Source organism: Mastigoproctus giganteus, chromosome 9 (assembly GCF_048544385.1).
Source record: "Mastigoproctus giganteus isolate SK-2022 chromosome 9, ASM4854438v1, whole genome shotgun sequence".
In the NCBI taxonomy this organism is placed as follows: domain Eukaryota; kingdom Metazoa; phylum Arthropoda; class Arachnida; order Uropygi; family Thelyphonidae; genus Mastigoproctus; species Mastigoproctus giganteus.
In genome coordinates, this window is record NC_143583.1 from 218,874,523 (window position 1) to 218,897,404 (window position 22,882).

The following is a 22,882-nucleotide window of genomic DNA, read 5'->3' on the forward strand; positions in this document are numbered from 1 at the left end:
AGAGTTACTCTGAACCATTTGTGATCGATAAGGCCAACTGGGACATTTTTAAAGCAGTCCTCGTGGACCAAATGCGGATCCCACTAGAGGAAGATCATCTGGATGAACTTCAGCAGAAGGTCAACAAGTTTATAATGGCCACATCAGATCAAGCAATAAAGAGAAAGAACCCCACCCCCATTCCCTGGTGGTGTCCGGAATTGCAAGCACTACACTGCAAAGTTATTAGCAACAGAAAGGCCTTCCAAAGGGTGTGGAGATCGTGGCCTGGTTATTTGTTATTTTTTTAGGAGCATTAGCAACTAAGGCCATATTGCTCCGGGGATATGCGGTGGTCATTCCCTGACCTTTCCGCATCCTCCACCTCCATATTTGGTGGTCATAGGCTCAAAACCCGGTCTAATCAAGAAGCGTATGCTATGCACTGCTGCTCCTGCCCACCTGGCTATGGAGGCGAGATCGTTGCCTGTCTGAGAGGTTGAGGCCCTCTGACATCTTGAATCAACCAAATAGTCCCCACCCCTTTTCTAACACCATGAAATGCCGTACTGGATAAAGAAACCAATACACTGCCCTCATTCGGCAGAGAAAACAGAAATCATGGCAAAATCTAGTAGCTACTAACGGGATCTCTGATCCCTGGGGGTTGTGTATAAAATCACCACCAACAAGCTCCCCAGGGGTAAGGTGATTATTCCCACAAAATATTCACAAGGCATCCTTGCCACAACCTGGCAACAGTCCATCACAAACATCCTAGATGAGATTTTCCAGCCTGAAGTCAACATGACCACCGCGGAACAGCTTACAGTGTGTTGCAATAACAAAGACTATCGCACTGATGAACTAGAACCACCCTTCAACCTCCATGAACTAAGCGCCACTGAAGCCCTCATCAGGAATAAGAAATGCCCAGGACCAGACCTGTTGGAGACAGAGATGTTACAAAAACTGTGGAGTTCACCCTGGAACTGATACATAACCTGTTCAACAGTTGCCTTCGGGTAGGTACCTCCCCAATGCACCAGAAACAGGCCAACGTTACCTTTCGACCTCTTATCGGCCTATCGCACTATTCACCAAGCTTTTTGAACGTCTACTGCACACAAGACTGACAATACACTACTCCAACACCAATATGATCTCACCAAAGCAGTTTGGCTTCAAACTGAGGATCTCCACAGTGAATACCCTCCAGAATCTATTATCAGCAGTAGAACAAATACAGAAAAAGTATTTCCTAGTTATTGCATTTGACTTTGCAGGTATTTGACACCCCTTTGGTAGCTGAGCATTCTCAGCAGACTGCAGGAAGAAAAGATCCCAATTAATCTATTTAATGTTATAAAGAGTTACCTAACTAAAAGAGCTATATCAATAAATATCACCAACCAATGACTGACATGACAGGTCCAGAAAGGCTGCCTGCAGGTTTCTGTCCTGAGTCCTTTTCTATAGAACATAGTATTGGATGACTTCTTTCACACAGACCTGGGGGGAAGGTCTCCACACAAGCATATGCAGATGATCTTATTCTTACAATAGCCCAAGATACCAGTGCCGATCTCGAGACCTTGGCTAACAATGACCTGCGCAAGCTCCAAGAGTGGGCAAATCACTGTAACTTCAAAATCTCATCTGCTAAGACTGTTTCTATTCTGCTTAAGGGAAGACTAAATACTGCTCGGCGGCCACAAATTAAGATTGATGGCAAAACCATCAAGTTTTCCACAGAGCTAAAATATCTGGGTGAAATCCTGGACAATAAATTAAACTTCCAGCCACATCTCAAGTACCTCAAGATCAGAAACTACACTGCACTTGTTGCCAGGGTCTCGTGGCAGGACTGGGGATTAAACAGATGCACCCTATCTCTGTTCTAGCGGGCTGTCTTTCTCCTGATATTTATATATGCATCTGGTACACCAAGACCATCACAGCCACTGGCAGGAGAGCCCTACACATAATACAAAGACCAATTCCAGTCACCACGACATGTGCCTGTCACATGGTAAGCACCCATGTCCTACAAATCCTGGCTGGAGCCCTGCCACTAGAATTAGAAGTCCTTAGAAGTAGCCTGCTATACCACCTCTCCAAAGGAACATCCCAGACTACCTTGGATTACACCACAAAGCCTGACAACACCCGTGCAGCTGAGAAGAAAAGACTTGTTACACATATGTGCAGGCACGCTGGTCGACCTCTCTCAAAGGGGAGGGGTTACACACAAATGCTTTGCAAATATTGACAAAGTGCATCCTCGAACTCCCTCATGGTTTTCACCAGTACTGTTCACCAGCTACCTCCTGACAGGACATGGAGACCTGGACCCACCTTTTCCATGAATGCCCACTCTATGATGACATTAGGAGTATCCTCATCTCCACGATCACTTACATACCAAAAGAAACAGGAAAATCATTTGATAGATAGCAGAGAAGAATACAATGCTCTCTCATGTTTTTCACAGGATCTCTTCACCAGAAGAACCCTGCTCCAACCAAATTAGAGACCACCACCTGGAATTGATATTTTGATATTTATTACTTAAAGTGGTAATACCTGGAATGTAAAAGACGGCACGATAACTAACAGGAGTGAACCTCAACATAGAAAAAACTGGACTTGACTATCTATACAAACCTGGCATTGCGCTAACTGGCAATCAGCTGGGCTCCCTTGCCTGACTTACTTTGAAATCCCACTTCCCACTTCCCATCCCCTCCTTTTGCCTGATGGAGCGTTGTATCCATTGTGATTGGGGATAACTTCCTTTTCATCTTCATACTACCATCTTTCTCCCCCTCTCTTCAACCTTGAACCACCTAACTCTAACGTCACATTTTTAATTTTTTTTTTATAGTTCCTTTCCGCTGAAAGCCCAGGCAAAAAGGTGGCAGGATCTGCCAGAGATTTTGGGACTATCTGGCTACCTCCAGAGGTAGCGGGCAACATGGGGACCCAGCAGGGATGAAAAGCCAGAGGTACAACACAACCCAACACTACACTTCATAAAACAACACATATCTCACATCTGTGGCTTTTACAGAGTACTGTATCACCACACAGAGTAAATGGAGCAGATGTGGGAAACCACTGGAGGCACCCCCCTCACTCAAACACTATGCCACTTACTTCTTTGGAGATGCATAGTGGAATGTGGTGTAATTTTAGCGACATGACAAAATGCTGGATGGAGATGTCTGGTTTAGAAGAACTTGTTTTTAAACTCATGGATCGCAAAGTTTCATGCTCAGTATGTGATGTTTCTAGCCAACTGCTAACCAGCTCTAAAAATGGGAAGAAACTCAAATCCATTTTTGCTCCTTTAGCTCTTTAGGTTGGCTTTTCCATCCAGGTCATCAGCCCTGCCACTGGGAGGAATTAGCAATATTATATTAATAACAGTTATTACCATTAATAATTATTGATAAAAAAAGTAAAAACATTCCTTTTTTTGTTATGAAGCAGAAGCTGCTTCATAAAAAATGAGATCTGGTTGTAAAAAAAAAAATCTATTAGAGAGAGAGAGAGAGAGAGAGAGAGACTTTTGGAGAGAAAAGGCTTAAGTTTATTCAGCACCTGGGGGGCCCCTCTCATCATGTACTCCCACCACAGGGGCCTCTGTAGCCAGGTGGGCAGGAGCAGCCGTGCGTAGCACACACTTCTTGATCAGAACGGGGTTCGAGCCCGTGACCATCAAATATGGAGGATGCGGAAAGGTCAGGAAATGATCACCGCATATCCCCGGAGCAATATGGCCTTAGTTGCTAATGCTCCTAAAAACCAAATAACAACAACTCCCACCACAAAGCATGTGTGGACAATTCCACATGCATTCAATTTAGTCCTAATCTGCAACTTTTACTCAATATTACTTCTTATTTATGAAGTAAAATCCTCAGGCTGCCTATGCTTAATACCATTAGTAACCACATGTAGAGTAATACCATTTTTTGTTCCCTTAATGTAGCACTAGTGATGCAGTATCTGAGAGGTGCCTTTTAACAAAAATAATACTGTGTTAACTGTAAATTAATGATTAAAAATCTGAATTTTTCCTGTTCCCAAACATATGCAAACTATTACTGCAATAGATTCTAAAGTGACTTTTTAAAAAGTCACTCCAGTCACTTATATCATGTTTGTAAATATCAGATATAATATCAATATTTCCTATGAATTACAGTGAAAATAAAAGATTTAAGGGTATTCAGCACCTGGGGGGAGGGAGGGGGCTCTCTCATCATGTACTCCCACCACAAAGCATGCCTGGAAAATTCCACATGCATTCAATTTAGTCCTAATCTGCAATGTTTACTCAATATTGCTTCTTATCTATGAAGTAAAATCCTCAGGCTGCCTATGCTTAATACCATTAGTAACCACAAGTAGAGCAATACCATTTTTTGTTCCCTTAACGTAGCACTAGTGATGCAGCATCTGAGAGGTGCCTTTTAACAATAATAATCCTGTGTTAACTGTAAATTAATGATTAAAAATCTGAATTTTTCCTGTTCCCAAATATATGCAAACTATTACTGCAATAGTTTCTAAAGTGACTTTTTAAAAAGTCACTCCAGTCACTTATATCATATCTGTAAATATCAGATATAATGTCAATATTTCCCATGAATTACAGTGAAAATAAAGGATTTAAGTTGTCTTATAATTACAGGACAAAATCTTAAAATCTCTCTCTCTTCCTAGTGAGCATGAACACACACACACACACACGGCACCTCAGTAGCCAGGTGGTCAGGATCAGCAGTGCGTAGCACACGCTTCTTGATTAGACCAGGGTTCGACCCCATGCCCACCAAATACGGAGGATGCGGAAAGGTCAGGGGATGACCACCACATATTCCTGGAGCAATATGGCCTTAGTTGTTAATGCTCCTAAAAACTAAATAACACACACACACACACACACACACACACACACACACACACACACACACACACACACACACTTCTTAAATTACACCTACCTGGACTTGTTGCATCTGAGCAGTAACCATCCGATGATCTGAAGCAATTGGTCCAAGAACTTGAAACATTTTATCTTTCTGAGATAACCAACTGGTAAAAATATCATGAACATCTTGAAAATCCTTCAGATCCTGCAGAAAAGCTAAATGTTCTTTTACTGTTCCCTGCAATTCTATCCATCTTGACACTGTAGAGATAAGGTTAAAAAATTATTTCCGAAATGCATATACACATAAATAGAGAGAATATAAGTGTTCTTGCACTCAACATTTAAATAAGAACCCAATTCCTCAAATCCATTAAAAAATACAACAGATATTTTATGATGAGATACCCAGATGATGCTTCAAATATCTAACAAATAAGAAAAAAAAGATTTTTTAAAAATTTTCAATTGAAACCACCACAGAAATAAAACCATTAGAAAAGCATATAATCATGCCTAATATTTTGTGTGTGGGAGTAGTGGTGGTAAAGACAAGAAACCAGAATCAAAAAATTTTAACTGGTGGACAGATTGTACATTCATGTTTGCTATTCATGTAGTCAAAAAGGATGTGGCAATTCAGAAAACACAAGTATATAAAAAAATAGATGATTTTAGATAAAAGTTACATGTAATAGTTACCCAAATAAATAAACAATTTAACTGATTTAATTACTCTTAAGCCATGTGAAAGTAATGGTTTGCTTACAATCACAAATTCTTTAGATAGTGTGAATCAGAGCTGTAATACTCAATACGTTCTACGTTGATATTAATATTTGTAAAATAATAAGAGGAGTTTACCTCAATATAGTACGTAGAACACTTCCGTATGATATCATATCCAGAAATTAAAATGAAAAAATCGAAAACTTACATTAGAGTAAAAAATAAATAATTAAAAACCAATTTAACACATATCAAATCAATTTAACACAATTAAAAATGAAAAAGAATCTAATGAAAATATTCAAAACGATTTTCCTTCCTTAAAGTATTTTTTGATATTACTATTGTTGGTTGGTGTAGTATTTTGTATCCTATCCTTAGCCTGTACCTTAATTCAGTTTATTGTGTAAAGGAGATAACCCCTGTTTAAGAACTTGCTAGTTAATATTTGTATTTCTGAGCCCAAAGCAGATTCCGTCGTTGAATATTTATAGGCATTTAGAAATTGATTAAAGATAATCAATCTTTTGTAGGTGAACGGGTGATAGCTATTATAATGTAGAAGCATACCAGTGTTTGTAGGTTTTCGATAGATGCTAAATTGGATTTTATTCGAGTCTCGACTAAGGGTGACATTTAGAAAGTTTAATGACTTTGTATCCATATCCTCCCTTTCCAATGTAAATTTGAGTCTAGAATGAATATTATTAAACAAATGTAAAATGTCTTGAATAGTACTACTATTAGTAATAACTAGAACATTGTCTAAATACCTCCCATAGTATGTGATACGGGGTCAAAAAGGTGTCAAATGTATATACTCAATCGTTGAGAGATAGATCTCTGACATTAAGCCACTCATGCTCAAACCCATTGGTAATCCAAAAATTTGTTTGTACACCTTGTCTCGAAAGGTGATATAGTTGGCCTCAACTAACAGCTTAATTAAGTGAAAAATTTCCTTAATATTTAATTTCCTTTTCCTTAAAATTTCCTTAGCTTCGTATAATTAATCGGTATCGAGTTTTTATTTAACATATCCCAAATAATATCTAATGTGTATTCAACGTTTACATTCATTCGTATATAATGAGGTAACATCTAGTGAGAATAAATTGTCACTGTCGCCAAGTCTATAGTCTTTAAGATTATTAAATAATGTATCGTAGTTCTTAATCCCAAATTGTATTACCTGTCTAAAGGGTTTTATAATGCTATATACATGTGTGGCTAAGGATGAAAATGCCGAGTTCCTGTAGGAAACAATAGGTCGAATAGGAAATCCAGTCTTGTGTAATTTTACCTGACCGAAAAGTGCAGGAATATTGTATGTTCTGGCCTTCAATTCCTTTAACTGGGCCATAGTAATGTAGTCGTTTTTTCGATACGTGGTTAACGTTTTATTATATTGATTGACCAAATTGGTAAACAGTGCCGGGTCTACTTCAAAATAAGTGGAGTATCTGAAACAACTGAATCTAACTTATTAATATAATCAGGTTTATCTAGTATTACCACTGTATCTCCTTTATCTGCCCTCTGTATAATAATGTCTTATTTCCCTGAAGTTCTTGTAAAACTGAACTGTCATGTGTATTCAATTTAGGAAGTCGCATTTCTTTTATGTTATTCACTACTTGGTTAACTTGTTGAATAAATAAACCTTTTTGTGGAACATTACAAAGTCCAAATTCAATATCAATTACGCATTGTTTTTTAGGTAGTTTTCGAGGTGGTAAATTATAATTTAGTCCTTTGGATAAAAGTGAAATCTGGTCTTGAGATAGCGTACAAGAGGAAAGATTTGTAACCTATTGATATGTCGGTTCTTCGAATACTGGGTGAGGGGGTGTTCGTGACCTAGCTGATGTATTCTGTGGTAGTATATTGTGTGTCTGTGGGGGGGGGGGTTGTCACCCAACTCCTATGTACTTGGTCGCAAGCCTGCGACAATGTGTTAGAATTCGCATGAATGTGTCTTGACCTATCCGATAATGTTTGCAATTTATTAACGTGTCTGTGTTTTATTTCTGAGGCCTGTGCTTCCTGTTGCAAATCTATGGAGGTCTTCAATACAGACTAATCATTCGGATGTAGATAATTTTTTAATTTATCGCGAAGCTGCCTAACCTGGGAAAGGTATTTTTGTTTATTTGAATATCGAGATTTTAAGGCAAGCTTAACAATAATGCGCGATGTGGCCAGTGTTAATTGTTTTATGCCTGCAATTAGGAAGGAAAATCATTTTGAATATTTTCGTTAGAATCTTTTTAATTTTTAATTGCGTTAAATTGATTTTTAATTGTGTTAAATTGATTTGAATTGTGTTAAATTGGTTTTTAATTATTTATTTTTTACTCTAATGTAAGTTTTCGATTTTTTCATTTTAATTTCTGGAGAGTATCATACGGAAGTGTTCTATGTACTATATTGAGGTAAACTCCTCTTATTATTTTACAAATCACAAATTCTAAATGGGAAGCTGTTGTTGTTGTTGGTGGTATGAATATGTGGCGAATATGTGTCTGTGAGTGTCAGACACATATTAGCCACACATATAATATTCATTTTAATGATTTAGGATGGATGGATATATCAGAGTGTATTTATTATTCCTAGATGTTTAATATATATAAAGAGTTCACGTAGGTTTTCTTTGTCACCAAGTACACGAGAGAGTTAGAGGAGCTTGCAAGTTTGCTAATGATTGGAAGGACGTGGTTCGAACGGCTGAATAGGATGGACAATCAATCAGGATGTGCCTTACTGTACGTTGTATCTGACAGACAGACAGAGCAAAGCGGGGGATCTTCTCTTGGAAGTAAATGTTTGTGAGTGAGGAAGGTATGCCCAATGCGCAGTCTTGTTAATATAACTTCCTCCTGTCTATTTGTACATGAGCTAGAATACCACGAACATAAATCGTTTTTTATTCTGCGAAGTTTATTGCATGGTTGGTCCTTCCGAAGTTGTTTCCAAATGGAAGTATATTTGGTACGAAATACATCCCTATAATCTGTAAATGGTACAAACTGAAAGTTATCTTGTATATTAAGATCTGGATTTTTTGCAGCTTTACACGGTGATATGGTGGGTATGTGTGCATTTACAACACTACACTACACTACACGAGCATACATAATGGCTTTTGCAGTGATCTGATTAACATCACAGTGACATAAAGCTGGAGATTGGGGGGTACCCAAGGCTCCGGTTGACCCTCAACATGATATACTTTCTGCATGAAATGCATTCTCCATATTCAAATTCTGCATCCCTTATGTCTGAGTGACACCATCAGTCCACTATCCATACGTCTGCATTTGATGACTACTGATGAATCAGTACTTAAAATTCATCAAATTTATTTACTATGCTCCTAGTATTAGTCTACACGTAAGTATGTGTGCACCTGTTCTTAGTCTTAGTTACCCTAACACAGCCTGTGTTACTTGCTACAAGGCGATCTACAGCAGGTGGCTTGAAATCCCCAACACCTTGCTTTCCAGACTATTGCATGTTCCAAAAGAAGCAGTGCAGGAAAACACATGTACCTCTGCATATGGCTCTAGTTAATGTATTAGTCTGTATACTTCTCCAAGGTAGCAGTTTTCTGACCCGCCTAACACTGCCTCAATAGCATGTGAATATTCTTGCACCACTCCTATTTAAGTGTATCCCATCCTTGTAAAAACAGTCTCTCCTGTTAACCAGCACAGATAATGCTGAGTAAAATTATACCCCACGAGCTTTGCACAGCCTCTCCACGGATGAATTGATTCACAAGGCTCTCAACATGTACTCCCCCTATCATGTTGGAGATTGCAGACACTATCAATTTTAGTCATAACTCATACCTTTTCCCAACATTGCCCTGTACTTTAAATAAATTTTTAGATCTCCTACTCTTAATATCATTACTACTATATGTACAATAATATTTGGAGGGAATGGATAAGTGAACTGGGAAGTGATTTTTTTTGGCTGACGTATAAGTTTGCTTTCCTGCATCATATGCCATTACTAATGCTAATATCACCTTTCGTGCCTTAAAAGATGATATCTGCATTACAATGTCATCTACTTCTGCCCCTTGCAGATACCCTCATCCTATTCCATCTATCCTTTCCTGCACAATATATTTCCTGTGTCCCTCACAATGGAGTTAGCAACAATAACTACCTCCTGGGACCAGTGCATTCTGCTTTGGGGATTGCTGCTGTGTTACGTGATGCATAAATGAGTGATCTGTGTGGAGTTGGGCAGCTGAGAGCTTGATACCCTACCCTTCCATTTTAGATAGTTCATGGGCATCCCCCCTATTCTTTAAGCTCTCATAAATTCCCAATGAAATGCTGAGTTCGCACCTAATTTCCTCATACTCTTTACACCGAATATATAGAAAGGCATCCCCTTGGCTGTATCATATATTGAAGTGGGTACTTTGAACAAATTAAAATAAGAATTAGATATATCATTAGAGCATGTGGACAGATGAAGTGAGTATTGTTTTTTATTCTTCTTTTTCTTTTTTGATAAATGCAATATAAATATTTGATATTCTGCCTCATATTGTAAAAATGGTTGCCACTGATAACATTCCATTTAAACCAGAATATAACAGAGCATTAGAATTAGAATACAGTACAATATTAGAATGGTTAAATAATTCAAGGAAGTAGACTTTTCTGCATATTCAAGAACAAAAATTTAAGGGGCCTTCAGAAACCACAGAGAAGCTTAGAAATGACACACAAATATATATTCAGTTCTTGTGATTGATGAGGTAATTGTCAATGGCATAATAACAATTGCTAATTGTCAATTGCCAATGTACACCTGTGAATATTGGCATTTTTTATTTTCACTTTTGTTGCATGTACGCAGAACTTTTTCTAGCTCACGGAGATCCATTTTTGTAGGTATGCTAGATGTGAAGGGTGCAACAACCTGAAATAAAAACTCAGTGTACTGCTAAATAAGGCTGAGTCTCTAAAGGAATCAGTTTATGCCTATAGCAAAATCAATATTTGAAAAAGACTAAAGTACAAGTATCTTATGCTATGCTGGGCAATACTCTCCAATTTCCAGCCCCAGAACTGGATTTTCCAGTATGCACAATGCTCTCCTCCTGCAGAAGGTACGAAGGGACAAAATGAAACAGAAACTACGAACATTACGAAAGAGAAATATGTTCTCTAAATATAAGCCATTTGAATGGAGGTCATACAAGTGTTTTTACTAATGCAACCAAGGAGTCCGTAAGGTTCAGTAAACTGATAATGGGAGGGGATAATTGTAAAAATGACATCCATCAAAATTAACAGACATTGAAATAGACATAAAATCTACCAGCTGTCAGACCACAGGGAAAAATGTGTTTAAGAGCTATAAATAAGTTATCAGAGTTCTAAAAAAAAATTAATATATATATATATATATATAATTTAATTTGCCTATGAATATGAGCTTTTCGTTAGGCATCAACAATAAATGTTGATGCTAGGGGAAACATGACGTCATCCTTAGTTAAGGAATGCAGAACTTCATTAGATATTTTTATTCTTATTTTTTGGATTTTAGGAGCATTAGCAACTAAGGCCATGTTGCTCTGGGATATGCGGTGGTCATTCCCTGACCTTTCCGCATCCTCCATATTTGGTGGTGACGGGCTCGAACCCCGGTCTAATCAAGAAGCGTGCGCTACGCACTGCTGCTGCTGCTGCTGCTCCTTCCCACCTGGCTATGGATGCGCCAACTTCATTAGAGAAAAGGCAGGTGTGTTCAGGAGCCATTCTTCTTATTAAAAGCATTGTAAAAGTGACCAAACTCTGCAAAGACTCAGATCAAACTCGGATGTTGAGTCTGTGTGGCATGAGATCACTTGCAATAAAGAGATGACAAAGGTGTGTGTGTGTGGGTGGGGGGTGTTACATGCGAAATACGGGTCTGCCTCATCATGGCTAATATCACCCAACCCATCCTAATGGATTAGAAATCGGGGAACTCTAGTTAGTTATGGCATGCAGAAACAGATTTTTGAACCATCTGGATAACTTATTTAATACAACATTTCAGTGAAAGTAAAAGGGTGCTATAGTGTCATTAACTGGTTCTCACAAAGGATCCAAACTGCATCCAAAAACGTGACAGCACAAGAACCAATATTGGGAATGACCAGAATGTTTAAAAGTTAGAAGTGTCCAAACCAATTTACTGAACTGAGAGAGAACAAAATCAAAAAAGCATGGGAGGGTTACACATATTGTAAAATATTGATTTACACAAAAACTATAAACATATGAGGAACAAAATTAGCGATCTTGTAAGTCAGACAAAAGCTGAGTACAAAAAAGTCACTAATAAAGCAAGCCAAGAATGGAGGGAGACAAGGAATTTGACTCATACATGAATATAACAAGTTAGTTAATGTATACAGTGCATTACATTTCAGGTGTGTTAGTGAATAGTAATAATTTATAATTACAACAAAAAGACGAGCAAAACATAACTTTTGAGCTTGAACCAAGAACATTTTGTTTCTGCACAATCATTCTTTCGACTAGCACACAGCAATAAACACGATAGCTATAAGGCATCCTAGAAGATATCTTGAATGTAGGTTATCCTATCCTCCCTTCAGTTACAATACAGAATATATCGATAACATATGTGATATTTTTGATAAAAAATATATACAGGCATACCTCGGTTAACGTTACCTCTGATAACGAAGCTTCGATATAACGAAGTCCGCAATTTCAAGCCCCATTTAACATAAAAAAAAAATATTCCAGTTTAATCGCCTGAAATCTAAACAAACTGACGAAATTACGGAAACCTTTTGGGCTTCTCGTGGTTGGTTCGAGAAATTTAAAAAACGGGCCAGGGTTCATAGTGTAAAATTAACAGGAGAAGCCGCGAATAAGTTTTCAGAAAAACTAAAGGAAATAATTGAACGTGAAAATTTTCCACCAAATTTGGTGTTCAGTGTTGACGAAAGCGGTTTGTTCTGGAAACGGCTACCAACAAAAAGTTTCATTTCTATTGAAGAAAAACCAGCTGCTGGGTTCAAAGCAGCCAAAGACTGTTTAATGTTACTCTTTCGATCAAATACCTCTGGCGATTATAAATTAAAATTGTTATTAGTTTACCATTCAGAAAATCCGAGGGCGTTAAAAGGTAACATAAAAATGAATTTACCTGTAATATGGAAAGCAAATAGAAAAGCGTGGGTTACCAAGGAGTTATTTACTGATTGGTTTGTTAACCACTTTTGTCCTGAAGTAAAACGGTATTGTCAAAAAAACAACTTTGAAGAAAAAGCTCTTTTGTTGTTAGACAATGCTCCGGGACATCCTACTGATCTTAACACGTTGGACACATGCATTCCTGTCAAAGTTGTGTTTCTTCCAGCAAACACAACTTCTCTGATTCAACCATTGGATCAGGGAGTGATAGCATCATTTAAAGCTTATTATCTGCGTCGAACATTAAGCAGTTTAACTGAACTAGATTATAAAGAGGAAATGACAGTTAAAACTTTTTGGAAAACCTACACCATTAAAAAGGCAATTGAAAACATTGATAGAAGTCACTAAGAAATCACTAAGAAATGCTTAAATGGAGTTTGGCGCAAAATATGGCCAGAAGTTGTACTAGAAGAAGAAAATAGCATCCAAGAAATTAGAAATGAAGTTATCCAGATGGCTCAATCAATAGGTTTCGAAAATGTCGATGAAGAGGATGTTAGAAATTTATTGAATGCAGAAGATGATGGTTTTTCAGTGGAAGATTTAGAAAACCTTGTTGGCAACGAAGACAAAGATAATGAAGACGAAGTTAAAGAAGTTCCTGCCGAAAAAGTGTTAACAAACAAAGATTTAAAAAGCTGCTTAAATGACATTGAAAACGTTTAAATTTTTTTAGTGAAAATGATCCTGATTTAGGAAGAAGTTTTATTGTTAAGCGATCAGTGTTAAATGCAATAACTCCGTATAGGCAATTGTTAAATGAAAGAGAAAAAAAAGCATAAGCAATCAACTTTAGACTCATATTTTAAAATGTGATTTCACTTTGTAAGTTGAATGTTTATTTAATAAAACTTTTCTTTGTTCGAAAAAAAAAGCTTTTAATTTTCTTTACGTAGGAACGTATCCCTATTCTGGCCATAGTATTTTTACCTCTGAAAACGAAGTTTCGCTTAACGAAGTAATTTCGTGGAACGCATCCTATTCGTTATTCGAGGTATGCCTGTATATATTAATAATTACCAAATTTCTATTTGTCTAATTTTAATGAAATTTTAGAATGCTCAGCAAATTGTTTCAAAAGATTCAAATATAAAATTTCACAAAAATACATCTATTTGACTTATTATATTAGCATTAGCATTAGTAGAGGCATTTGATGCAAGAAAGCAAGCTTATGCAGCATCGGCCAAAAAAATTAAAGTAAAATAAATAAATAAAAACATAACCATTTCCACATCACCCCTCTGTTCGTTCGAAATACCTGTCCAGCCGAGCCTTAAACTTATTTAGGCTATCACTTCCACGACAAGGGATGGAAGTCTGTTCCACTTACCAAGCACCCGCGGGCTAAAGGCAAATTTCCGCACATCTATCCTACATCTGCCTTTCCTCAAATTGAATTCATGCCCTCTTAGGTGTTTATTCTGAGCAAGACGAAGAATCCCATCAGCATTGAACATGCTCAAACCATTCAAGGCTTTGTACACCTCTATCAGATCACCTCGCTGCTGCCTAGTCTCCAGACACTGTAATTCGCAAAACGTAAGCCTTTCTTCGTAAGAGCACCCCTTTGTTCCATTCACTAATCTTGTTGCCCTTCTCTGTACTCGTTCCAGCAGCTCTACATCCTTCTTGAAATGAGGTCTCCAGGCCTGTATAGAGTACTCTAGGTGTGGCCTGACCATTGCCTTATACAAGGGAATAATCACCTCCTTATCCCTGCTAGAAAAATTCCTTTTTTTATCATTGACAATAACACCATGAGCTACTCTTGCAGCCCATCTGCACTGCTCAGAGAACTTCATATCTGCCTGCACAACCACCCCCAGGTCCCTTTCATTCTCTACCACTGTCAGTGTAGTACCACAGAGTTGATACGTTGCTCTGGGGTTGCTGTTTCCCATATGTAGTACTTTACATTTGTCAATGTTAAACTTCATTTGCCACCTCTCAGCCCATCTGCTGAACCTTTCCAGATCCTGTTGCAGCAGCATAATGTCAGTAGTGTCTTTGACAACCCTGCCAACCTTCGTATCGTCTGCAAACTTGGACATTAAGCTTGATATACCATCATCAATATCATTTATAAATACAGAAAACAATAAAGGACCCAATACTGAACCCTGAGGGACTCCACTAATAACATTAGTCCACGATGAGCCCACGAATAGAAAGGGTGCAAGAATATTTGCTGATGCTATCGAGGCAGTGTTAGGTGGGTCGGAAAACTGCTAGCTTGGGCGGGGACAAAGACCAATAGATTGACAGTAGCCACTGGCAGAGGTGAAAGCGATTCTTGCACTGCTTCTATTAGAATGAGCAGAAGCCTGAAAAACAAGATGCATGATATTTCAGAGACTGCTGGGAGCCATTGCGGTACAAGTAAACACATGGGTTGTGTTAGGGTAACTAAGAATAGAAACAGGTGCAGGTATACTTGCGTGTACACCAGTGCTAGGAGTTTAGTAAATAAATTTGATGAATTTGAGGTATTGCTCAAAACATCAACGGCAGATATTGTTGGGATATCAGAACTGCAATTTGGGGAGTACAACGTCTACAGAAAGGATAGACAGGATAGGAAGGGGGGAGGGGTTATGCTATTAGTTAAGAAACACATAAAAACCAAGAAAGTGAAGCCAGTCGACATCGCGGGACAGTGCAGAGTTGAGTCAGTTTGGTGTGACATAAGCATTGGGAGATCAAAATTGAGAGTAGTAGTGTGCTATAGGCCTAATGACTCTGATGAGTATAATAAGAAACTGTACAGGGAAATAGAATGGGCCAGTAAATCAGAGAGTCTTATAATGGGAGATTTTAATTTCCCAGATATTGACTGGAATTTGGGGGCTGGTAACTCACACACTAGCAGGGCTTTTGTGGAATTATTGAATGATTGTTTTCTACATCAGCATGTTCGGGAGGCAATTAGAGGGAGTAATACTCTTGATTTGATTATCAGCAGTGATTCTTCATGCATTAAGAATCTGCAGATAAAGGAACCACTTGATGGCAGTGATCACAGTGTTCTGAAGTGGGATTTACTCAAAGAGGTAACTACGATTAGGGGTAAAGGGAAGGGTTATTGCTTCCGTAAAGGCGACTACGATGGACTGAGACAGTATTTAAATTCTATACAGTGGGACCAACTGATGATGTTACCAACAGCAAATTCAAAATGTGAAGCATTCAAAGAACTTATCTTGGAAGCTACTAGGCTTTACATACCAACTAAGAAATATTGTTCAAGGTTTAGGCCAAAATGGATGTCAGATGAACTAATGAGGCATATGGCAGAGAAGAAAAATGCATGGGATACTTAAAAATTAACACATGACACAGAAGCCCATGATAGATACAAGTTGATTTGCAACCAAGTTACAAAGGAGGTTAGGCAGGCGAAGGCAGATTACGAGAAATCCTTGGCAAGGGAGGCAAAGAAAAACAGCAAAGAGTTCTTTACTTATGTAAACTCTAGAAGGAAGGGGATGAATCAGATTGGCCCACTTGATATTGATGGGTCAACTGTTGATGATCCTGCTCAGGTAGCTAACAAACTAAATGAATATTTTGCATCGACATTCACACATGAGAAGTTATTCAGCGAGGGGAATGCCAGAGGTGTATTCAACTCTAGCAGTAAGCTACAGAATCTTGAAATAACTGGGAGTAAAGTGGAGGAGAAACTGTTGAAGATAAACACAAGAAAGGCACCCGTGGTGGATGGGATCTATCCAGTTATATTAAAGGAGGCAGCAATGGAAGTAAGCAAACCCTTAGCCATAATTATGAGAGCTTCCTTGGACTCAGGGGAGGTACCATGGACTGGAGATGTGCAAATGTGACCCCAATTCACAAAGGAGGATCAAAGGCTGACACAAGTAATTATAGACCTGTGAGCTTAACTTCTGTTCCAGGAAAATTAATGGAGGCACTGGTTAAAGAAGCACTGCAGGATCATTTAGACAAGACTTCAGTTATAGCTCAGACACAGCATGGTTTTGTTAAGGGGAAGTCTTGCCTGACCAATTTGATTGGATACTATGATGCAGTCACAAAAGAACTGGATGCAGGGAATAACTTTGATATTATATACTTGGATCTTAGAAAGGCTTTTGATACTGTTGCACATGGAAGACTGCTGCAAAAATTTGAGCATTGTGGCATTGGAGGCAAATTGCTGCTATGGATAAAGGGGGGGTTGAGGGGGAGAAGACAGAGAGTGGTAATCAATGGACACTGCTCATTAGCATTAGTAGAGGCATTTGATGCAAGAAAGCAAGCTTATGCAGCATCAGCCAAAAAAAAAAAAAAAAACCACTTCCACTTCACCCCTCTGTTCATTCAAAATACCTGTCCAGCTGAGCCTTAAACTTATTTAGGCAAGACCTTACATTTAGCAAAATTAAAGTTCAGGTGCTTCAGTTAAACATTCAGTCTATACGTAGCTAATCAAAGTCATTCTGAAGCAGCATAAACTGGTCCCAATTATTTGCCATCCTACCTACCTTTAAATCATTAGTAAATGTTGACAGCTTGTCCTATATACCTTCATCAATATCACTGATAAAAAATCGGGGGAGGGGGGGGAGGCCTCAGCACAACAAGGTTCAGACACTGAGGGATCTCCACTCTCTACATTAGTCTGCTCTGAAGAATATCTCTGATTACTGCCCTCTGTTTCCTTTCACAGCAGAGATGTAGGGGGGGGGACCCATCTCTGCAGTGAAATTTTGTGCCATTTGACACTAAACCCACTGTACACTGTCTCCTTTTATTTAACCAGTCCCCTGATCTAGTCAAGGATATTCTTCCAAGTAAATAGTCTATACATTCCAATCTGTACAGCAGTCTTTTAGGAAGGACAAAATAATGCTTTATGTATTTTTTAGCATTAGTAGAGGCATTTGATGCAAGAAAGCAAGCTTATGCAGCATCAACCAAAAAAAAAAAAAAAAAAACCACTTACACTTCACCCCTCTGTTCGTTCAAAATACCTGTCCAGCTGAGCCTTAAACTTATTTAGGCTATCAACCTCCACCACAAGGGATGGAAGTCTGTTCCACCAACCAACCACCCGCTGGCTAAAGGCAAATTTCCGCACATCTATCCTACATCTGTCTTTCCTCAATTTGAATTTATGCCCTCTCAGGTGATTTTTCTGAGCTAGAGGAAGAATCCCATCAGCATTGAGCATGCTTAAACCATTCAAGGCTTTATACACCTCTATCAGATCACCTCGCTGGTGCCTAGTCTCCAGACACTGTAATTTGCAAAACTTAAGCCTTTCTTCGTAAGAGCACCCCTTTGTTCCATTCACTAATCTTGTTGCCCTTCTCTGTACTCGTTCCAGCAGCTCTACATCCTTCTTGAAATGAGGCCTCCAGACCTGTATACAGTACTCTAGGTGTGTCCTGACCATTGCCTTATACAATGGAATAATCACCTCCTTATCCCTGCTGGAAAAATTCCTCTATATCAATGACAATACTCCATGAGCTACTCTTGCAGCCCGTCTGCACTGGTCAGAGAACTTCATATCTGCCTGCACAACCACCCCCAAGTCCCTTTCATTCTCTACCACTGTCAGTGTAGTACCACAGAGTTGATACGTTGCTCTGGGGTTGCTGTTTCCCATATGTAGTACTTTACATTTGTCAATGTTAAACTTCATTTGCCACCTCTCAGCCCATCTGCTCAACCTTTCCAGATCCTGTTGCAGTAGCATAGTGTCAGTGGTGTCCTTGACAACCCTGCCAACCTTTGTATTGTCTACAAACTTGGACATTAAGCTTGATATACCATCATCAATATCATTTATAAATACAGAAAACAATAATGGACCCAGCCCTGAGGGACTCCACTAATAACATTAGTCCACGATAAGCAGTGTCCATTGATTACCACTCTCTGTCTTCTCCCCCTCAACCACCCCTTTATCCATAGCAGCAATTTGCCTCCAATGTCACACTGCTCCAATTTGTGTAGCAGTCACACTCCAATTTGTGTAGCAGTCACCTATAGCACACTTCTACTCTAAATTTTGATCTCCTATCTATTTGACCTATTATATGTGGATGGACAGACAAAATAAAAATAACAGATGGATTTCTATTGTCCAATTTTAATGTCAAGTGGATGGCTTGACAATTTTTTCTAAAAGAATTAATTTTTGTCCTTGAGGTTGTCACAGACATTCTCTCAGATATGCCATAAACGAGACAAGCTACAGCGTAGGACTTCACATTGCAAGGAGCCTCCGCGTCAGTACAAAAAAAAAACAATAAAAAATAAATAATAATTTATAAATAATGAACATCAGAATACAAAATAAATGAAAATTATTGTTGTTACCAATATACTTGGTCCTTGAGGTTTGTGTCCCAATATATTTTGTCCTTTGGTCCTTGAGGTTGTCGCAGATAAGCCGTGCTTGCTATCTGGGAGTCTAAAACGCTGATGGAACTGATATTCGGGTGACACTCAAGTCAAGTGGACCCAATTTCAGCGAAGTCCGGAATTGGGTCCACTTGACTTGACAGCCAAATCCTCTGCTTCCACCTTCACGATGGTGGACTGTTAGTAATCCTGGGTATAACCTCCATGCAAAAGTACATGGTGGGTGACCACCCAGGTGTGAACCAACGTAAGCAGGGATCGAGGTGTGGCGCCCACACAATATGGAGGAACGCCGCTCCTCTATGTTACCAGGCAGTACTAGGTGGTAGATGACTCTCATCAACCGGTGAAATACCACCACTTTGCTTATTGGAGGCTTGAAGTGGTGGAACCCATGTTTAGTCTCTAGAGCTAAATTCCGGGCAACCCTTCCCTATCTCTTCTATCATGCAGTATGATTGATGACTTTTGAGGTTATGATGAACGTCGTGGCAAGATCCAATATTCCTTGCATTTCGAGGGTACAGCTCTAAAACGGTGTTCGCAGGCCGGCCGCTAGTTAATAAACCGGACCGAACCTATTGGTAACTCTCTAGGAGGCTTCCGGTTCAGCTAGTGTATAATCTTGCTACCTCTACTCTGCCAGATAGTGACTGGAGGGAGTCCGAGTAGTGTGTATGCGGGGAGCATTGTCGAGGCCACGTTATGTCAAGGATCTCGGTATATTCTTACCACGTGTACACCATATCCAAAAATTTCATTACTTCATACAGCATGTCCCACCCACTTTTTCTTCCTATTGAATACACCATGAATTGTCAAACTAATAGAGCAAGCTTATCTGCGAAAAGATCTAAACCTCCCAAGCACTTCCTAATTCATTTCACAAATATACGTGGTATCAATTCTAATCTCAACGATGTCCATTTCCACTTTCAGTCTGCCAAACGCCATGTACTTTTTCTGACAGAATCTCAGTTATCGGTTGATTCAACTACTGCTCATCTCAGATGACCAAATTATTTGCTGTATGATTCCTTTCGCCTCAAAGGTGGTACTTGTGCATATGTCCGTTCTGATATTCCCTGTCAGAGACTTGGCAATTTGGAATCTCCTCTCTTTGACCTTCTCTGACTTAAAATCTCTCTACCTCATTGTGTCAAATTCATCTGTTGTCTCTACCGTTCTCCCAACTCCACCAATCACTTGGAGCTCTTTGACTTCCTGTCTTTGCAACTTGACTTTATCCAGTCCAACTTTCCTAACAGTGAGGTAATTTTCCTTGGTGATTTTAATGTTCACAACTCCAGCTGGCTTCCGTTTTCTAGTCACACAGAACCAGATGCTGAGGCTTTTGCAATTACTAACGACTTAGCACAGATTGTTCATTTACCTACAAGAATACCGGACAATCCTAATCATACAGCCAATACGCTTGATCTTTTTCTCACAAACAACCCTTCTAAGTACACGGTCGAAGTGAGAGGTCCTTTAGGCACTTCACATCACAACTTGGTGATTGTCTCTTCTCCAATGGAACCTTTATCTCATGGCTATTCCCAACCTCGTGTTGTTTGGCATTACAAGAATGCAAAATGGGATGACCTGCGAGACTTCTTTTCTTCTTTTCCTTGGTCGGATTACTGTTTCAAAACTTCTGATTTCAACGTTTGCTCAGATCGTGTCAGTGAAATTATTCTTGCAGGAATGGAATCCTTTATCCCACACTCCACTTTAAAATCTCGTCCTTTATCTAAACCTTGGTTTTCCAATAAATGTGCTAAGGCTGTTCAAGAAAAGAATGTCGCATATCGTAATTGGCTTGTTTCTAATTTTTCAGTTTCATTTCCTGTCTACACCAAAGCTCGCAACAATTGTAAGGCAGTTATTAATCAGTCCAAACTAGAGTTTGAACAGGCTAAGAGTAGAAAACTTGCTTCTTGCCCTAATGATAGTCGAGCATTCTGGTCTCTCCAAAGCTATTGGCCGCAACTTTTGCCCATCTCTGCTCCCACCTCTGTCCAAACCAGATGGTTCTGTTGTCACTTCAGCCAAGGATAAAACTGACCTGCTAGCATCCCATTTTTCTTCCAGGTCATGTATTAATGATCTTGGTAAAACACCTCCCACCATTCCCAACACGCCCCATTCAATGCCTCCTGTGGTCTTCCGTCAAAAGGATATCAGAAGGATTTTGATGAATCTTGATGCTAAGAAAGCTCCACGTCCTGATTGTATTTCTCCACTTGTTCTCAAAACCTGTGCTCCCGAACTTACTCCTATTCTTTGCCGCCTTTTTTCACTTTCTTATTCCAAAGGTGTTTTTCCTTCTGCTTGGAAATTTGCTCATATCCAGCCAGTTCCTAAAAAGGGTGACAAATCCCTCCCATCCAATTATCGTCCCATTGCAATTACTTCTACTCTTTCTAAAGTAATGGAGAAATCAATTAACCGCCAACTCTTAAACTACCTAGAAACCTCCCGTCTGATCAACGATCGCCAGTATGGATTCCGTCAGTGTCGATCCACTGGTGATATTCTGGCTTATGTTACCCCTTTATGGACTAACTCAATGGAAAGGTTCGGCGAAACACAAGTAGTTGCTCTTGACATCTCAAAGGCTTTTGATCGTGTTTGTCATAAAGGTCTTCTAAACAAGCTTCCATCTTATGGTTTGCCAACTGTTTTTAGTAATTGGTTATCCAGTTTTCTCTCTGATCGCTCACTGAGGGTGATGGTAGATGGCTCTCTGTCTTCTAACTTCTCCACTAATGCCGGTGTCTCCCAAGGTTCAGTTCTTTCCCCCACTCTATTCCTTTTGTATATCAATGACCTTCTTCCATTGACCGGAAATCCTATCCATAGTTTTGCCGATGATAGCACATTGCATTCAACTTTCCATTTTGAGAAACCTTGTCCTGCTCAATCGGCTTCAACTTCTCGAAAATCTGCTACCAATTCCTTAAATGCCGATCTTCAGGTAATTCTCCAGTGGGGCAAAGACAACTTAGTTGATTTCAATCCTTCTAAAACTCAGTCTTGTCTTATATCTCGCAAAAAGGATTCTTCTACTCCTATGCTTATCTTTAGTGACACTCCGATTTCTAGGCAAAATGATATATCTCTTTTGGGGATTATCCTGACTTCTAATCTCTCTCTTGGCACAAGCACATTACAAATATTGCTTCCTCTGCATCTAAAAAACTTGATTACAAGCACATTACAAATATTGCTTCCTCTGCATCTAAAAAACTTGATTTTCTCTTTCGCTCTCGGCGTTACTTTTCTTCCAAACAGCTGTTCACTCTGTACAAATCGAAAATCCACCCCCCTCTATCATGGAATATTGTTCCCACAACTGGGGTGATGCTCCCAAAACCTCTCTCAGGCTTCTAGATTCCATTCAGAAAAGGACAGTTAGGATAATTAATGATTCATCTCTAACAGAGTCTCTCCACTCACTGCTCTCATAGACGTACTGTTTCTGCTGCATGCCTTTTCTACAGATACTGCCATGGGCAATGTTCTTCTGAATTCGCTTCTATAATTCCCGCTCTCTCTTTCAAAACAGTCCGAACAC

General features: G+C 39.1%; 1 protein-coding gene across 1 annotated transcript in view; it reads right to left on the bottom strand.

Moving 5' to 3' along the window:
* Nucleotides 1-22,882, bottom strand: part of shot (dystonin-like protein short stop) — a 1,739,701-nt gene that overhangs the window by 898,386 nt on the left and 818,433 nt on the right. The window contains exon 40 of the mRNA XM_090380932.1: nt 4,995-5,182. Within this exon, the coding sequence (XP_090237058.1) occupies nt 4,995-5,182 (188 nt within the window). The remainder of the gene's footprint in view (nt 1-4,994; nt 5,183-22,882) is intronic.